At 44.9% G+C, this 19898-nt stretch overlaps 1 protein-coding gene across 8 annotated transcripts; it reads left to right on the top strand.

The window, feature by feature from the left end:
* Positions 1 to 4214: 4214 nt before the first annotated feature.
* Positions 4215 to 19156, top strand: LOC109974437 (MAP/microtubule affinity-regulating kinase 3-like). Of its 8 annotated transcripts, XM_020624631.1 has the most exons (19): positions 4226 to 4822; positions 7429 to 7605; positions 7690 to 7743; positions 9700 to 9748; positions 10169 to 10234; positions 10372 to 10442; positions 10948 to 11004; positions 11113 to 11247; positions 11776 to 11877; positions 13653 to 13772; positions 13972 to 14068; positions 14826 to 14938; positions 15018 to 15147; positions 15232 to 15431; positions 16415 to 16512; positions 16649 to 16921; positions 17191 to 17235; positions 18156 to 18547; positions 19071 to 19156. In XM_020624631.1, the coding sequence occupies exons 1-18, from the start codon at positions 4772 to 4774 to the stop codon at positions 18523 to 18525; spliced, it is 2208 nt and encodes a 735-aa protein (XP_020480287.1). In that variant the 5' UTR covers positions 4226 to 4771; the 3' UTR covers positions 18526 to 18547; positions 19071 to 19156. The 8 variants fall into 8 exon arrangements, with proteins under 8 accessions (XP_020480290.1, XP_020480291.1, XP_020480289.1 ...); XM_020624627.1 differs by having other exon boundaries at positions 4225 to 4822; positions 10948 to 11247; XM_020624629.1 differs by having other exon boundaries at positions 4225 to 4822; positions 10948 to 11247; positions 19067 to 19139.
* Positions 19157 to 19898: the final 742 nt, after the last annotated feature.

Below are 19898 nucleotides of genomic sequence, written 5' to 3'. Positions count from 1 at the left end.
CTTTGCTGTTTCGTGACATTTTGTTTGAGCACAAGATAAAGATGAACCGGCTTTTGACTAAAATCTGAATAGTTTGTTAAAACACAAACTAAACTAGAGAGAAAAAGGGAATGTGTGAAAAGTCATGTTGTTACCACCAGACCTTCAGAGCAAACTGAGGAACATTAGACTCACTTCAGCCGTGGAAGAGGTACTCAGGTCCTTCAATGAAAGCAGAAGTACAACAGTGTAATAATACTCTGTTACAAATAAAAGTCCTGCATTCAAAATGTTACTAAAATAAAAGTATCAGCATCCAAATATACTTGAAGTATCTAAAGTACCAGTACTCATCCAGCAGAACACCCCGTGTCCCAGTAACGTCTCTGATACTGGATCATAGTGACTAATTACTGTGTCCATCACTTTAATGCTGCAGCTGGTAAAGGTGGAGCTGATGGTAACTACCTTATATACTTATACTGGGAAGTACTTTCCATAAGGGGTCATATATATATATATTGTGCTGACAGATCTGAACACAAATTGGGTAAGAGAGCGTAATTGTGAGTGCTGAATATGGACACAAAGAATGTGTAAAGATGGAAAGGGACGACTTGGAGAAATGTTGTTGTGAATAGTTTATTTGAATGTAATATTAAAGAAAAAAAGAGACACAATTTGGAACGTGAACTGAAAGCCTCGTGTCCTCATTGTTGCTAAATATATCTGTGCTTTCCAGATCGCCATTTTGGGACCCGTAACAGACAGTTGGTCATTGTTATTGACAAAGTGGCAGGTGACAGCAAGATATGAGTCCATGTTGATGGAGGTCCACATATCTGCTCTGAGGCTCACAATCTCAACACCCTGGATCTCAGCTTTGGCCTTCTCCCTCTCCTCCTCATACTTTGCTACCACCATGTTCTTCAGTGCCTTCCTTGTTGGTAGAGTGTATGTGGGGTCCAGCTTTGCCACAAGCTCTTTAAAACCAACATCCTCCACAACAGAGAACGGCTGAGAATCCTTGATGATGAAGTTCACCAAACAGTCATCAAGGTCTCGCATTTTTTTGCCTGGAAGGGAGAATGTATACATTACAATGCATTAAGTTGCATAAATATCCAGTGTTACTGAACGGTATCACAGGGCAATATAACACAAAATTATGGGCATAAGTAATCCTTTGTAACTGTCATGTATAGGCCTACCTGGATTACTGGCAGTAGCTGGCTGCTGGCTGTTCTCTGGTGCCGGATCCATCTCTCTTCCATGCTTGGCTCTTAGGTGCTAGGTATATATTCTCTATATATGTAATATATCTATGTATAGCTCATCTATATCTGCAATATATATATATATCTTATCTATATCAGACGCTATTTAGGTCTATCTTAGTATCTATCTACAGTGATTCTCCACTAAATACACAATCTGCTACAACACTACTAACTCTCACGACAACAACAGCAACAAATCAACCTACTCGGCAAAGACAGATTCAAATGAACGCCACTAAATAGGGATATCCTATCTCTGAACACACTTGAGCCAAAATGATTCACATGACAAACCGAACCAATCAGCCGATTCACAAAACTCCGACGAACCAACTGCTTCGGACGTCACTCAAGTGCTTCAAACGTCACTAGTCACGTGACCGAAACGCGCCTCGGCCCAGTGGTTCGAAACAATTGTCTCATGAGCTACCGCACACGTGTAATTTTTAATATGTCTGCAAATGTTGTACAAGACTGGGAAAAGGCTAAGCCTTACTCTTTGGGGGCAGTACTCTACAACCTTTTGTCAAAATGGTTAAATACACTTTCTAAAGATGAGCAGGACAAAGCAAGAGATTGGTTTATTTCCTGGGTCCTACAAATGCAAAGGAAAGGTATGCTTGGGGACAGTGACAGTCCTCCCCCACAAGGGGATGCTATAGGGCTGTTTTTGAAGCACGCCTTTCTTGCTGTAGTGAAGGCTAGGCAGGAAGTTAAGACCTGTACCATCTTCACAAAGAACAAAACAGAAGCCAAGTTAAAACAAGCTGAGGGTTTCCTTGCTGATTGTATATGTTTTTTGGAGAATTTCACGTGTTTTCAGTCTCCTTCAGCCAGTTCAAGCAAATCACAGAAATCTGATGTTAATTCTCCCAGTGGCACAGCTGTTTCAGTCCAAGCTGTCTCTGATAGAGATTGTAAAGTGCAGTTTAGTCACACACAGCCGTCTTCCTCACAGCTGACTCCATGAGGAGAGAGGAAGCCAATATTGAAGAGTGGCTTACAGATGCCACAAAGTGCAACACAGGACATGGCGCCCCTGGTGGTTGTACAGGGAGGAATTTTGAACACAGCATCAGTTCCAGGAGGTAAAACTGATAGAATTAGAGCACAGACTTATCTAAATGATTTAAAGTCTGGCTGTGTAGACCAAATCATGACTCCGGTTGCTGGCGCATGCACCTCTGCCACTAGCTCTTTTGCAGAGGAAGACAACAAACACGGTTGTGACGTGTCAGTACCAGCAATGTCTCACGAGAGTGATTCAAGCCGGAATGGTACATTGCATGGCTTTTCATCACAACATATGCAGAAAAAACAGGGAAATATCCATGATTGTTTTGATATTCCTTCACACCGGCTGACGTTGCTTAATTTATCAGTCAGCTGTTTCTATAAGCAAAATTATGCAGTATGAGCTATTCCTACCGGGGGACGAGGTGGTTCAGCATCTTTCTCTGGAACTGCTGTTGTGTCTGTAGTGCACGATCTGGTACCAACACGCACCATCCTCCTTGTTGCAGGTTCAATCTGTCTCCAAAATGCCAGCAGATGGCGGTAGCTGGCAAATCTAAAACATAAATGAGTTTAAATGATAAATTATATTACAAAAGGTGCAATACAATTGCGTCAAATTTAATGTATGTGTTATTTGATGTGCATACCCGGTATAGAATCTGATGTCCTCATCGGATGCTGCAAATCTGTCCAAACCAAACGACTGCTTCAGTGTAACCTCAGTCAGTCTCTGCCGCAGCTCTTCAATCGTAAACTGCTGGGCTTCTAATTTTTCACATACCATGTCCAAGGCTGATGGTTCTGGTCTAGCATGGTCATGACACTGAAGCAGAAATCCGACGTCCATCTGTTCCTCCTCAATTTCCTCCGGCCGTTGCGTTCTCTCCCACACCCTTGGTCTACTTGCAGACAGAGAGTAGTCATTCCAGACAAACAGCACTGGAACGGCTCCTTCTTTCAAACGCCGTCGTCCACCTTGAATTACATCTGTGGAGACGAAGTGTCTACTACATACTGTTGTCGTCCTCTTAATTACAAGATTACCACGTCGTACATCCATATTTTTCTTAAGGTTTCATCCTTAGGGAAATGGTGAAAGCTTATGGCTGAATTGAACTTCCCTGACATCGCGCATTGAGGTACGAAAATCACTGTTTGGATGATCCCGCTTCTGGTATTTGTGTCTTGAAAAAGACATTTTTGTTGTTGTTGTTGTTTTATCTACTGTTAGGTAATTTCTTAGATAGATATTGATTAGAGATCTGTTGTATTAGAAGATGTTAGTGTAGCCAGGATGTCTCCTCAGGCTGTTAAATGCAAGGTTATGTAAAGCAGAAAGTCTGCCGTCAGGGACAAATGTTATTATGACGGTAAAAGTAACCATAATATTTGTCTTAATGTGTAATGTTATGTCAAATTGTTTTAGATACACACCACGAAAACACCAGCCACACACATTATTTTCTTCATGTTTTGTCTACTGCTCTGCTCAGCTGCCAAGCTGGCATATCAGGTGACGTCACGGTTTGACAGCCCAGAAATGATTAATATTGTATAGCAATTCTTGGTTCGGGGTCTTTTCTGCTTCCGGGCTGCTTGGGCAGGCTGGGGGTTGGAAGATCTCTGGACTGGAAGTGTGAATTCTTGCCTGTGACTCTTTGAATAAACCAGCACGGTTATATTTTTTATATACTCAAGTGGTCTGAGTCGTCCCTCGGAGTTCCTGGTTTGAAAGAACCGGACGAGGCTTTATAATGGAAGAGAGCCTTTACTACGAACTAATCAAATAAAACGAGCTCAAAGAACGTGTTTCGCGTTACTACTCTTGTGTCACCCGCGTTCTACGGAAAAGCGGACGTGCGCTGACCCGTTTTCCGGTTTGGTCCAGTCACCCTAGCAACAACAAACGCCGCCGCTCGGCTTGACTAACCAATCACATCCCCCGCTTCTTCTAACGTCACATCCTGTCAACGCGCTGGGTTTGGGTAGTCCTCCATCTTGGCTCTGGCCAGCGAAGGGGTAACCGGACAGTGTCTCGGGAGAGGAGGAGGTGGAGGAGAAGAAGCTGAAGCTGAAGCTGAAGGGGCCAGACCCTTTGCTGAGCCGATTCAACCAAGCTTGTCTTACAGATCCGACACCAGCCAAAGGTCTACAGGCAGAGCTGGACTCGCTGTGGTCCAGGAAACACACACCCGGTCTTGCCGGCTGCTAGAGCTAGCCAGGTATCCTAGCCAGCAAAGAGGAACTGTTGCTCCGATTCAGGTTGGATCGATGTTGGTAAAAAAAAAAAGAAATTGCTGGAAGAGAAGCCGAACCGAGCCAAACCGGGAAAGATAACCCTCTGGTCCTGGAACCAGGACTGGATCCAGTAATGCCGGGTGAACACCTCAGATAACCGTGATCTTAAGCTAAAGCAGTCCGCTAAGTTTGGGCAGGTGTTCCGGAGCGGTCAGACGGCTTCATGACCGAACCTCCCATACACTGACCCCTGTAACATGTCAGCCAGGACCCCCCTGCCCACGGTCAACGAGCGGTACGCCGAAAATGTGAGCCTAACATTTTTATTTTTGGTTCTTAAGCATTGTTAAAGTTAGGTCAGCTAACAAATCAATAACTAGATCCACTCACCATTAAGGGTGGAAATCATGGGCTTTGTAATGAAGTTACTGATTACCCAGTCGATTTTATTCACTTGTATTAGTGTGAACACAAGTTCAGTATGTTAGGTTGGTTTCTGGTTTTCTCCAGATGTTTCCTGGAACAGTTCCAGGTGTTTTTAAATAGCTTTGAAACTGTTCCTAAGTCAGTGTCCGGGAGGTGGTGTCAGTCGATCTCTGGACGGTTCGCAGAGCTTTTTGAGGCGGCTGTGAGATCAGCGTGAGGGTTTCTTCCCCGACCACGAGATCTTGAAGAAGTTTCAGATTGTTTATTAATTCATTTTTTAAAATCTCGTTTAGTTTTAAAGGTCTCTAACAGGGTTCCAGGTGGATCTTTCTATGGTTCAGACGCTCCTGGAGAAGGTTTCCATTCACAAACACACGCCCAGTGAAGATAAAATGGAGATTTGGTTTTTAGGTAGTTAGGTAGGTGGGTAGGTAGGTAGGACTTTATTAATCCCACAATGGGGAAATTCTTGTGTTCCAGCAGCAACACAACACCATAAGAACAAACACCACACACATACAGTATCTGGAGAACAAATGGACTATACGCTGTAATGCCCTAGAAAAACTGTGTATTGTCCTCACACTGTAACGCTAACTGTGCTTAGACTGAGAGTAATCTTTGACTTTCACCTCTTGATATAAGATGAAAATGCTGCAAAATACCCAGTCTGCACTGTAAATCTAATGTAATAAAATTTATTTCATTTAATCATGCAGTGGGAAAATTTACACAAACACGCACACTGATGGCCGACAGTGCTGCCCTACAAGGCACTGTAATAATATTAGTTTACAGAATAGCAAAACTGCCAAGATAACCTAAGCTTGTTTTCTATTGAAGTAAATGTTTTCTATTAAAATAGTGGCATCACACTACAGCATGCTGTACGGCGTATAACATAGCACCTTGATCTCTGTACACTTGCCTTCATCCACAGTTTGAGGCATTTTGGGTCATTTAATGGGAAAGTGTAACATGACCTTTTAATATCCGAGTCTTATCTTTCCCAAATTCATTTGTACAGCCTCGTGCAGTGTGGACATTAATTATGATATTTAATTTTACATCTGACAACATGTGGTGTTGCTATTCTTTCATAGATATCCGCTTTACTCTCTACACCGGTACCTGTCTGGGCGCAAGGTATTATGGGATATCGGAATAGGGCAAATGGTCTCATTTATGGGGTCCTGGTTATTTAGAGGTCAAATGTCATTGTCTGAGTAGGTTTTCTGTGTTCTTGAAAATTTTCAGGTCCTCTTATGGTTCATGGTGTCCTGGAAGATGTTGCACTAGTCCCTTGTGGAATTTCATCGTGATTCACACAATTTTTATTTGGTTATTGTTTTTCAGCTTTGTAAATCTATCCCGAAGGAAAATTATTCATTCTGTTTTTGTTGCCGTGAACAAGACTCGGGATCTGTCAGAGGTGTGTTTGCGCGCTAGCCAGGCCAGTTTGATGAGGCTCCAGGTGGGTTTGATGGAGCTGGGAGTGTGTCTGGGGGTCTCTATATGTGTTTGATGAGGCTCCAGGTGGGTTTGACACAGCTTAGGGGTCATACAGAAAGGTCAGTGAGCAGTGAGAGGATTCTCTGTGTTATTACGAACAATAATGTTATACTGAATGATGCTGACATACAGGCAGCGACTGTTCAGGTTTACCTACCTGTCTGACACCGCTGCCTTTAAATTCTGCTCTGTAATTGGCAGCAGCAGAGCTCTGAGAAGTTCTGTTGTCCAATCAGAGTGCAGCTGTGAGAGCTGGTCACAGGCTTCTTCCTGGCCGGTGGATCGATGTAGGTCGGTGTGGCCTCTCTACACAGCGAGCCATTGTCTGGGCTCTGTAATGTCATGATGAAAGGTTTTAACATAAAGCTGCGACTCTGTGCTGTGAGTATCTGCTCTGACCCAGTGCATCTGGTCTGCCCGTTTTGGTCTACATGTGTGTGTAAGCAGATGTAGTAAACAGGTGTCCCGGATAAGCGGAGGAAAATGGATGGATGGCTTTTTGATGATTGATTATGACTGACTCAGCTCAGTAGTGATGTGTGTCAGTCCTCATCTTCTTTATTTTTCAGGTCATTGTTTATTTAATTCATATTTGTTTATTGGAAGCTTTTACTTTATAAAAGATTTGTTTGAGAATTTTGTGTTTGGGAAAATCTTTATACTATACCCAGACCTACACGTGTATAATCATAATTATTTTGTTGTAATTGCAATTATTGTTACTTTCAGCAAAAACATTTGCTTCCAGTTTCTCTAAAGTGACGCTTGTTTTTATCACGGTAAATTTTGGGGCTGTTGGTTTGGGAACATTGTGACGTACATTTAGGACTGTTTTCTGATAAATCTTTTCAAAATTAAAACGATGGCTGTCAGGAATCTGTTAAGTATAGATTTAATAGTTGTCATTGTTTGCAGCCTGCGTGCGTTACCCACGACTGACCTGTTGCCCTGTGCGATGTGTATTTATATTTCTCAGCATACCTCAGTGGATGATGGGCATAGTGAGGCAGCGTCCCGCTCTGCCCGCTGTAAAACCTCGTCCTCCAGCAGAGACGAGGCGCCACACGTGGGGAACTACCGACTGCTGAAAACCATTGGAAAAGGAAACTTTGCTAAAGTCAAGCTGGCTCGACATGTCCTGACTGGGCGAGAGGTGAGCAGACACACAGAGAGGCTGCTGGGAAGTATTTCTGTTGCACCTACAGCATGGTACCAGTCAACTGTTTCTCCCTGACAGGTGGCGATCAAAATCATTGATAAGACCCAGCTGAACCCCACCAGCCTGCAGAAGGTGAGAGACAGTCTGTTCTTCAAAATGGAACTGGTTCAGTTCTGAGGTCCTGGTGACCTGCAGCAGTTAAACTGGGACAGAAATCTCACATTACTACTAAATGTTCTTCAGTCTGGCTCTCATGTGACTGAACCACAACAGAAGCTGGTGTCCATCTTGTTTCCTTACGTCTGAGCAGAGTAGGCAAAAAAATAAAATAAAAACGGACACGTCACAGACTAGACTAGGAATGACCCTGTTTCAGTCCGTGTTTGTCATCAGTGCCTCTCCAGTTTGCAGCAGGTCACATCCAGTCAGGCTGAGCCTCTGCCTGATCAGTCAGGAGACATGGATCAATCACAGAGCCCTGACTTGTGTGTGTCTGTAATCAGCTGTCCAGGTTATTGATCAGCTTTGTTTTGCATGGGCTGATCAGAACATTGTGGCCTCTGGCATACAAAGTGCTGCTTCAGTGATAATCCAGGTCTGATGCTGTGCTGTTCAAGCTCATATTGATATTTTGTAATGTTTGATTCCCCCCCCCCCTTCACCCCCCACACACACACACAAATCAACGTCAAGCTCCTAAAGACTGTGACCCATAAACGGTATGTCGTGTAGAGTGTGGGACAGTTAAGGCCTGTATACTGCCAGTGTTTCAGTACCAGGGTCTGTGAGGTCTGATCAGTGACACTGAATGTCAAATATCAGAGATGGGAACGTTTAGAAACAGAAGCCATTTTCAGACATGCACTGCAGCCCTGACCTTATGTAGACGTTACCCGGAGGAACTGTGCATGAGAATGCAACTGCCTGCCTGCTCCCCGGTGCAAAGTCCGTGTAATGTTCGATCGGGCCCATGTGTGACCAGAGCAGGTTACTGTCTGCAGAATTCACACCGAGGTAGTGGGCATGTTAGTGATGTTTCTGTCACGCGTATGGTGTGCAACCAGGAAATGTCCAAAGATGTGTAGTGTTATCAATGCACAAGCAGTCATCATTATGGGTGAGTCGATAGCCTCGTCTGCCATCTTTGATGTGCTGTAAACTAGGGTTACAACGGTATGAGATTTTCATGGTATGATAAGTGTCTGACAAAATATCTGGGTTTCCTGGTATTACACAGTTACTATTATTGTCAGCTACAACAACCCTCAAAAGAATGAAAACAAAAGGGTCGTTTTTATTGCAGGTGACTGTTACGGTTGATTGAGCTGGACTGCAGCGCTGGACCGACCCTAAAGGATAAACAGAGTTATAAACATGATGGAAAAAAAATAGCATCTGTAACAGGTCACATACCTAAAGCACGCTAGTTTGCATGTTAGCACCTGCAGCAGCGAAAGGATTCACATCCTTGACTTAAGTAAAAGCACATTGAAAACGTTAAATAAAGTTTAGTATGTTTACAAAAATGTCCTTAAAGTATTTAAAGTAGAAGTAGGTTACTCACTACCAAAAAATGTTATGCTATATATAATACTGTTATGTATTACATCATTACATATTATCATTCATGCATAGATGTAAAAGCAGGATTGGACTGTTGGAGTTGGTGGAGCTCTTCTGAGCTCGTTTCAGCGGTATCTTGGTTTCACTGTGTACCATGGTGTGACATTCCCCTACTGTTTGTCAGACTCGGCAACAGACGCCACTCATACGTATGCAGCAGAGAGAAGCGAGGCCAATATCACTGATCTCCATCCACCAAAAACAAATTCAAATCAGCAGCACAGGATTAATTTGGACATTCCAAAAGGGAACAGCTTCGAGAACACCATCCCTCCATGCAGAGCAAAGTGTGTCCCGTTTATAACTTTGATCCCAATCAATAAAACGTGTGAGCGTATAAACATTGGCCACAAAATGCACTATGGAAATAATGATCCATAATCTGGCTGTTCGCTGTTCGCTGATCTCTGACTGAAGACAGAACTCAGACTGATCCTGATCTGACCCTGTGTTTGTGTGTCTCAGCTCTTCAGAGAAGTCAGAATAATGAAGATCTTAAATCACCCAAACATCGGTGAGGAAAAGGAAACTCAGACACACCACCCAGACATCTTAGTCCCTGTCTCCCTCTCCTCCTGTTTGTCTCTTCACCCCGTCTCCCTCTCCTCCTGTCTGTCTCTTTCTTTACCTGCCTGTCTGTCTCTACACCCTGTCTCCCTGTCCTCCTTTCTGTCTCTTTCTACACCTGTCTGTCTCTAACCCCGTCTGTCTCTACACCCATCTCCCTCTCCTCCTGTCTCTCTCTACACCCCATCTCCCTCTCCTCCTGTCTGTCTCTTTCTTTACCTGCCTGTCTGTCTCTACACCCTGTCTCCCTGTCCTCCTTTCTGTCTCTTTCTACACCTGTCTGTCTCTAACCCCGTCTGTCTCTACACCCTGTCTCCCTCTCTGTGACGGTGTTTTATGTCTTTGATCTGCCTGTCTCTGTCTGCAGTGAAGCTGTTTGAGGTGATAGAGACGGAGAAGACTCTGTACCTGGTGATGGAGTACGCCAGTGGAGGTCAGTCACACCAGGACAGTCTGAGGTTAGGCCAGGTTTTAAAGCCGGTTGTTTTAGTTACATGCCCTTTGACCTATGTGAGGTTCAGTGTCACTCTGTGTTTCTACGAGAGGTTTCCTTGATTTCTGTGTGTGCAGGTGAAGTGTTTGACTATCTCGTAGCTCATGGGAGGATGAAGGAGAAGGAGGCCAGAAGTAAATTTAGACAGGTAACACACACACACTGTTGTTACCGTGGTAACATCCTGGAGATACATGTGTCCCATAATACAACAGTGAAACAGATGGACTGTCTGTTTCCTGAGGTATTGTTTCCCACTGAAACGTCTGACGTTGTCTGTATCAGGTTATTTTACCACAGTGTCTTTAATTCAGGCAGCAAAACAGTCACAGTCAGAGCCGGTCTGGCTGTGCACCTGTCTGGGTACCACGTGCTTAGCCAGTAATGGGCCTGGGCACCCACATTGTTTTCTGGGCCACCTGGCCAGGTTTCATCCACCCCATTGCTGTGTACCTGTCTGCGTGTCTTTAATTCAGGCAGCAAAACAGTCACAGTCAGAGCCGGTCTGGCTGTGCACCTGTCTGGGTACCACGTGCTTAGCCAGTAATGGGCCTGGGCACCCACATTGTTTTCTGGGCCACCCGGCCAGGTTTCATCCACCCCATTACCGTGTACCTGTCTGCACACCTGCCTGACTGTGTGTGTGTTTACAGATTGTATCTGCAGTTCAGTACTGCCATCAGAAGCACATCGTTCACCGAGATCTGAAGGTAAAACACAAAATAAAACCTAAACTCAGGCTTTCATCTGATTTTAAATGCACCATGAACATATATCAAAAGCTTCTGCTGGATTCCCCCCCCACCCCCACCCCCCAGGCAGAAAACCTCCTTCTGGATGCTGACATGAATATTAAAATAGCAGATTTTGGGTTCAGTAATGAGTTCACTGTTGGTGGGAAACTGGACACTTTCTGTGGTTCTCCTCCATACGCTGCTCCTGAACTCTTCCAGGTCTGTAGACATTCATTCATTCATTTCTCCATTTGTTGATGAATTGAAAGTGCAGCTAGCTGACCACATAGGTAGCTAGGCTTAACTGATATCACTGAGATTTTTTACAAATCCAGTAAGGTAATTATTTAACACAAGTAAATCATGTTTATACAAACTCCTTGCATTTGTTTTCTTGTAGTGACTCAGATTTACAGTGTAAAAATCAGTTGGTCTTTGCTTTTCATAATGGAGACAATGTTTTTAAATGTCTCCAAATCTGGTTTGTTTCTGTGCCGATATTTACTGTTACTGATGAACTGGCATATGCGCTGTTATTAGTTATTGTGTACTAAGATAGTTAGGTAATTTGGCAAGATAGGCGTCTAGTATTGTTAGCAGTTAGCTGGGAGGGGGTGTATAATGTTGGATGGTAGTAGATAATAATGAATCTGGAAACATAACACTCTAATTTAATTCTTCTGAGTCAAAAGAAAAATATTTAGTGTATAACTGCATGTTTATTGTGTGTGTGTGTGTGTGTTTTAGGGTAAGAAGTATGATGGTCCAGAGGTGGATGTCTGGAGTCTGGGTGTGATCCTCTACACTCTCGTCAGTGGATCTTTGCCGTTTGATGGACAGAACCTCAAGGTCAGTGACACATACAGGAAGGTTAAAGGACGAGACGATACACAATATTGGGTTCACGAGAACGAGATGATATTTTAACACTGTTTTTAAGAAATCTTCAGTGATGAAATATACGACTGGAAAATGGTCTTCTATCTTCAGTGCCGGTGCATTTTGAAATGTTTTAACTAATCATCTGGTAACGAACATCCCTTCAGTTCTACGTCCTGAGTGTGAATGATCATATGCAGTAAAACAATGTGCAGCCACTGTAAAAGGTTAGACCACAGACTCAGCCAACCGGCTTCTCTCCTGTAGGATTTCACGAGTCTCTTCAGACCCTAGGACTGTGCATGAACTGTGCTCTTCTCTCCTACTTCTAACTGAAGCTGTGGGTGACCTTCTGTGCTGTTCCCACCTGCGCTGCACCGGACGGTGACATCATCCGGTAAAGGCGCTGCGTTGACCAATCGTGTACAGGGGACGAACGGGACGTGGACATCCACGGAAAGAAGGCTCCCTCTGCTTACCTTGTTAGCTGAGCATTCACCGCTATTCACTGTTGAATTTGGGCCACAGTTAATGCACCATAACGACACGCTGTACATTTTAGTTAGTACATTAAACTATTTTTTATCTATCAATGCCAACACACCAGTGGTAGAACTGGTGCTAAGGCAGAGTAGGCTACGCTAGCAGCATGGCTAACCAAAACACAGCGGAAACTCCCGGGCTGGAAACGTGAATGAAGCCACTCATGTCGATTTGTCACAGCGTGGCCATATTGTACATGCTTACAACACTCCCCCTGCAACCCCTCACTCCCCTGGCCAACGCAGCCCCTGTGCATTAAAACACAGCAGGGAGTTGCATTTTTGCAGGACTGCTGATATCGCATGACGGCTTTTACCTCAGCGAGAAATATTCACATTTTATTATTGCGAGATCTCATGGGACAAGTTCTCATCACACCCCTACTGCCCATTGGTTGCCAGTGGAAACAGATTCCTGCCGCTCAGTCCACCCCACTGTGTGACACAGAGACTGAAGGAGCCAAGTGAGGCTACAGCCCACAGCTGGGGAAAGATCTGGTCTCTGCAGCGACAGTTTGTGAGAACTTGATGGCAGAGATTTGGAGCTAGGCTCAAAGCTGTCAACATTTTCATCTGTGGGAGCAGTATTATGGCACTTTATTAGGTTGTGACACATTTCTCTGGCGACGCAGTAACCACTTGGAGTGTCAGTGTGGTCAGTCTATCCAGGTAATGCCAATTTAGAATTGTCTCCAACGTTTTTGATATGTGGGTGCTCGTTATCTGACCAAGCTAGCTCTGTTAGCAGCAGCTCAGTCTGGTTCAGAGCCCAGCATTCTGTCAGTGAGGACGCCGCTGGCTGCACATCATAGCTGTGTTTCCACGGTTGGAGTCTAATAAACGGTACACCCCATGTCTCCCTTAACCGTCACTCGACATAATCTCACATGTTGACACGTGTCGTCCTACTTTGCTTTTGCACTGTATTTTCCACTGTGTTGGTCTCTGTTTAGAGGAGGGAGGGGTCAAACTATAACGGGAATATTGCTTTTATGGAATTACTGGGACACTGAGTTGCCCCTTGGTGGAGATCAGCACTCTCTGAGTGCTGTCTGCTTAAAACAGAGATTTAAAGGAACAGTCTGGCATTTTAGTAAATCCCTGTTCATGAGAGTTACATGAGTCAGGGGTTTCATCTCTGTGTCCAGTACAGAGATGGGATTAGAAACTAGTGTCACACAGTTTTCGTGTTTCTGTGTGTAGGAACTGAGAGAGCGAGTACTGCGTGGTAAATATCGCATCCCCTTCTACATGTCAACTGACTGTGAGAACCTGCTGAAGCGTGTCCTGGTGCTGAACCCGGGGAAACGAGGAACTCTGGAGGTCAGAGCGCACCATCAGTACTTCATCATTATATCAGTGACACAGCATCGATACAGCAGCAATTCATTATCTATACATCAGGATAAATTTACACCTTTCATTGGTCACAGTTGTGAAACCTGGTAGCATCACCAAAAACATACAGTGACCTGATCAGGGGTGTGACCAGTTTGTTGTTGTCTGAATGTTTCCTCTTCAGCAAATCATGAAGGATCGCTGGATCAACACCAGCTTTGAAGAGGAGCTGAAGCCCTTCATCCAGCCGGAGCTGGACATCAGGGAGCAGAAGAGGATCGGTACTTGCTCATAATCATTTTTATATCTGAGTTCCAGTACAGGTGTGCAGACAGAAGAATTACTTTGGGTTCTAGACGCTAATGTCACACAGACATTACACACTGGTGTAACGATGGGACACACTGACAGCACATACTGTAACATGAGTATATGCTGCAGGGCAAAGATGACTGTGAGCTTCACAAACCAACCTCCTGATGTCAGGCTGTGTGTAGAAAGTTCCACGTTTAGATCTGGTTCAAGCCAAAGCATTCATTGGAAACTGTTGATAATGTTTCTGTGTTTTCTAAATATAATGGAGTGCTGAAGGGATGATGTGTCTGTGTAGGCTGACGTTCACCCTGGTTCCCTCACCAAAAAGCCATGGGCGTTGAATTATTCCAGAAAGTAAGCTTTGTGGCAAACAACACTTTGTGACACTTGTACTTTTTGTAGATAATCTTCATCATGCTGTTTTAAGCCTAAATACAGCCACCAGACGTTAAAAGCTGTTGTCAGGCTATAAACCAACTAACCACGGTCCCATGAATTCAGCGTCACCACCACAGCTTCCAACTTGTAGTGTGATGTTGCACAACAGGTCATCAGAGTTGTTTTACCTTTGTAATGTGGAAAACGAGTCTAGTGGAGGATCTCCTCCACTCAGCTGTTAGTAGCCTGAGGCGCAGGTGGAAGCCGCTATGTAGGCGCAGGTGGTGTCGAGCATCGTCAGTGTGCAGCTGTTGTGTTGGTGTGATCGTTTGTGTTGTGTTCCAGACCTGATGGTGGGAATGGGCTACTCCAGGGAGGAGATTAATGAGTCGCTCATCAAGATGAAGTACGACGACATCACAGCCACCTACCTGCTGCTGGGACACAAGCCGACTGAGGTCAGTGGTTACCATGGTAATGGTTCAGAAACCACCTGGACTAACCAGCAGGTGTAACTGATGTGTGTTTGGTGCATAGGTGGAGGTGACCAAGCCGTCATCCTCGCTGCTCAAGCCTCGCCTGTGCAGCAGTAGCCAGTCTCCTGCTCACCTCCTCGCCCAGCGCTCCACCTCCTCCGCCTCCAAACACAGGAGGTACAGTGACCAAGGTACACACCAGGACCAGGGATAATAGAGGTCACATCTGCAGGTCAAGCTTTATATTATGTAACTCCCTTTGTCCTCCGGCTCAGTGTGCACGGTGTCCTCGGCTGCTCCTCAGCCTAGGAGGAGTCAGACGGCAGCGCCACCAGAGGGGGAGGTACAGCAAGAGGCCAGAGGCCACAGCAAAAAGTGCAGTCCTGTGGAAGGGGGCAGTCCTCAGCTGGGGAATGCCAACAACCCCGACATGGCCGACATCCCTGAGCAGAGGAAGATGTCGGCCACAACCACTGTAAGATGAGCTAATATTCAATATTCATTCAATACTAGGTGAGAGAGAAACGGCATTTCGATTTTTCTGTATGTCCTGCACATATAGTGAATTGACAAAAAACTTTGATCTTGATAAGATGAGGTGAACCTTTATTAGCCCCACAGTGGGGAAATTCACAAAGCTACAGCAGCAAAGGGAAAGAAACAAGACAGTGTAGAAAACAGACCAGGTATTATTAACATAAATAATAATAGCTGTGTATAAACTGAGTTTATAAGTGTTGGACAGGTGGACACGGGTGTGACAGAAGGATGTTCATCTTGAAACTCAGACAGGAAGCTTCAGGCGGTTTTTCAAGTTGTTAATCAGTCACGGCCCCGAGTTTAGAGGAACATGGGTTTAACAAAGCCACAAAGATAAGTGGATGGATCTGTGGGTAGAAACAAACGGCAGCAATAGCTGCTGTTTACAGCCTGTGAAGATACAGTACCTCATGTTTGGGGGCTTTGAAGTGTTGGACGGACAAAACAATGCCACACTGAGCTCTAAGAGACATTTTAGAGGCAATGATTAATGCATTACCTGCTAAAATAATCAGGAGATTAATTTATGAAGAAAATCACAGTAAGTTGTAGCCTTACGTTACATATTCATAGTCATTTACAAATAGCTTAACCATCTGTTTCCCCTGTTTAGTGATCTAAAACAAGTAGCTCAGTTAGCCAGGTCTTGGTCATCAAAGTGATTATTTCTCATTTACAGCAAGGGCAGAGATACATAATTAATTTAGCTTTAGCTCAGGGTTTTCTTAGCAGCTAGCCTGAGCTTGATGCAGCTCTGTTGCATTAATTGTCTGGTCGTTTCTCTCTGGCAGCGGACGAGCTGCACTTTGTTCTTAGTTCTGTGCTGTAGTTACTGTACACAACATTTTTGTCATGAGAACACCGATATTAAGATGTCAGATTCTGGTCTGAACTGAGTCGTGTGTTAAACCGTGTCAGGGAGGGTCGTCCAGCATGACGAGGAGGAACACCTATGTCTGCACAGAGAGGAGCCCCACAGATCAACACTCTGTGGTCCACAACGGGAAAGAGAACAGGTAGGCAGCAAAACCACAGAAGTCAGAACAGGGACGGCAGATCTTCAGCAGACAGCGGACAAATCTTTTTGGACCTTATAATAAGAAGATTTTCATGGATCTATTTCTTTCATATGCAACACCACCCACTCTCCAGCTCAGCAAACACCCCCACTCAGAGGTCGGGGGGCGGAGCCTCCACCCACAGTGTGAGCAGTGGAGCGACGCCTCCGGACCAGCTACGTTTCCCTCGGGGGACGGCGAGTCGCAGCACCTTCCATGGAGGTCAGCTCAGAGAGAGACGCACTGCCACCTACAATGGCCCCCCCGCTTCCCCCACCCTGTCACATGATGCCTCGCCTCTCGTCCAGTCACGAGCCAAAGGATCCACCAACCTGTTCTCTAAAATCACCTCCAGACTCTCACGCAGGTACGCCAGCACAGGACACCATGGGTCATTATTTATCAGTGATGAACTGTGTCCAAATGTCCTAGATTTGTATTTACAGGCGTCTCAGACTGAGAGCAGTGAGACAGGTGAATCTGGACTTGGCCAAAACCATCATTTTTAGTTAATGAACCAGAACATCATCTTCCTGTTGGTTTCTGCAGCTGTTTGTCTCGTGTTTTCCCTCGGCCTGTTAGTACTCGCACTAAATCTCTTCTTACTGCTTTGTTTCCTTGCTTTCTTGCTGTCAGAGGTGTGTCAGAGGTCGAGAAGAACGGGAGACCTGAGGAATTCAGGTGAGTCAATGAGGAGACAGGTTTCAAAGTTAAACTCTGAAACAAAACCAGATTATGAAGAGTGACTCTGTCAATAAGACATTAAACAGTGTGTTTAAACTGTGCTGTATAAACCAGAGTTAGCTTCTTTAAATATTCTACAATATGTCTTTTAATAATGTATGAAGCAACGATGTGAAACCAGCATTTAAGGATAATGGTCCCTCAGGTAGTGACTGACCAGCTACACTGCAGCTCCCCTCGGCTTCATGGAGCTTTACAGTGAGTGTCAGCTCATTGTTAGTTTCCGGACCACAGCGCTGCTGCTTTGGTTCACTCACCGCTCTCGTGGTGTGGTTCTGGGCTGCAGATGTTTTCAGAGGACACACTCTTCAAAGCCGCTGTCCACAACCTGCTCAGCAGCAAACAGCAGACAGGCACAGTCAGAGACCAGCTGGGGAACATTGGTGAGCATTTAGCAGCTACAGAGCCAGAGGTTTCCCTCAGAACGTGGTGGAGACCGAACCCAGAGCTGACAGAGACAGGGTGCACTGACTGAGGTCCATCAGGGGAACACGGACACATGTTGATCTGGACCTGTTGGAGTTGGAAATAAGAAACAGTTTGAGTTCAGCATATTAACTTCGACACTGATGAAATGTCTGTGTTATGTTTGCAGTTTGTTTCTGCTGAAAACCACTGGACATCAGTTATTCCAGGTTTAACAAAAGTTGAAGTTTGAACCAATGTTTTCTGTGTGAACTTGAGGACAGGTTAGATCGATTATTTATTTAGATCAGAAATAACTGTGGCCCCAGTCTGGGGCCCTAAGGAACACCACACTGTAAATTTACTTTGTCAAAACCCACTGTGTTAACAAGATGTCCTCTGTAAATTTGAACCATCCCCATGTCCACTACTCCTCTCCTCATCCTCTCCAGTCATACTGTGCCATCTGATCAGAAGGAGGAGGCTGGTTCCCCTGCTGCTCTTCACTTGAAGGAGTCAAAGCCTCGCTCCCTGAGGTTCACCTGGAGTATGAAGACTACGTCATCCATGGAGCCTCTGGACATGATGAGGGAAATCAGGAAAGTCCTGGATGCCAACAACTGTGACTATGAGCAACGTGAGTGCTTCCTGCTGCTCTGCGTCCACGGAGATGGACACGCTGACAGCCTCGTCCAATGGGAGATGGAGGTGTGCAAACTGCCCCGCCTCTCGCTCAATGGGGTCCGATTCAAACGCATTTCAGGAACATCCATCGCCTTCAAGGACATCGCCTCCAAGATCGCCAACGAACTCAAACTGTAGAGGTGCAGAGAGAGAGAGACAGGTAGGCTGAAGAGACAGACATGTAGACACAGACAGGTGATTTATGATCAGGTTTCAGCCTCTGTAGGTGGATGTGTGTAGCGGAAAACCTGATGGATGATTAGAAGACAGTAAATGAGTTTGTTGTGAAACACTGAGTGCATATACATGTGTATGAGCATCCTGGTTATTAAGAGTATCCAGGCTTTGATCATATTCGTCATACGGCGTTGACGTTAATAACTGTTAAGCAACAGTCTTCAGGTTTCTAACATATTCAGGTTTCTCAGAACTGAGAGCTTATCCTGGTTTCTGAAATCAGGGTATGATGTTTACATGCACAAACACAATACTTCACTCTGAGCAGCATCGGTTTGTCCTGATGGTGCTGAACTTTGCTCCGCCGTGACCCACAACAGCTACACATGTCCACATCAGCTGTCGTCTCTATAGATTGATTATTGGTTATTGACGATGCAGCCTGGACACTGGTGATCTCTCTCTATCTCTCTCTCACTGAAGCTCTGCTGTCTGTCTGTCTACAGGATTTTTCTCACCTGCTCCCAGAACAGCAGCCTTCACATCTCACTTCTAATTGAATAAACTTGGCTGACTGCTGCAAAGGATCATGGGACTTGGAGTCCAGTTCTACTAAATGGAGACACAGGGACTTTTCTTCTGTACATTTACATTTTATTTTGAAATAGGCTTTACAGTGAGTGACCTGTTCTGTACATTTACATTTTATTTTGAAAGAGTGAGTGAGTGACCTACAGGTGTTTTGGCCCCGCCCACGAGAGAACAGGTGAGGTTGGAGCCAGATGAAGTGGGCAGAGTCAGGTGCAGCCAGACAGGTTGGTGCGAGTCAGTGTTTGTGAGTGTAAATAGTTTGTCTGAGAGACTCGGCTGGTTTTCATGTTGATTTGTTTCCTCTTTTGTACATGTGCGCAGTCAGCTAACAATCAGCTGATCGTCTTCTGACTGTGTTTGTTAACTGAACTTCAGGTTCACCTCGGTCTCATTACACGCCCTGAACGCAGCACAGCTTCCTGTCTGGACGGAGCCTTTTTTTAAACGACGGTAAATCTACAGAAGGCCAGAGGGGTCATGGTGAGTTAGAGAGGTTCAGGTCAGTTTTCTGAGATTCAGGCAAAGTGTTTGATATTTTTATTTTTCACAAGTCCCAGCAGCGAGTATTCTGAATATGATCCTGATGCTGCTCGCGTTGTTGGATTCTGGTCTCATTCAAGACCTGATCAGTAAATCCTGATCCCAGTTGGTCTCTTTGGATTTGTTTTCTGTCTGAAGTGTCCGGATCTAAACGGAGGCCTCTTGACAGCTGCTCTGACCTGGCGCCGATGTGTTTCTAAAGA

This window comes from Monopterus albus, unplaced genomic scaffold, assembly GCF_001952655.1.
Source record: "Monopterus albus unplaced genomic scaffold, M_albus_1.0 scaffold334.1, whole genome shotgun sequence".
NCBI classification, from domain to species: Eukaryota; Metazoa; Chordata; class Actinopteri; order Synbranchiformes; family Synbranchidae; genus Monopterus; species Monopterus albus.
This window is presented reverse-complemented; position numbering and strand designations above follow the sequence as displayed.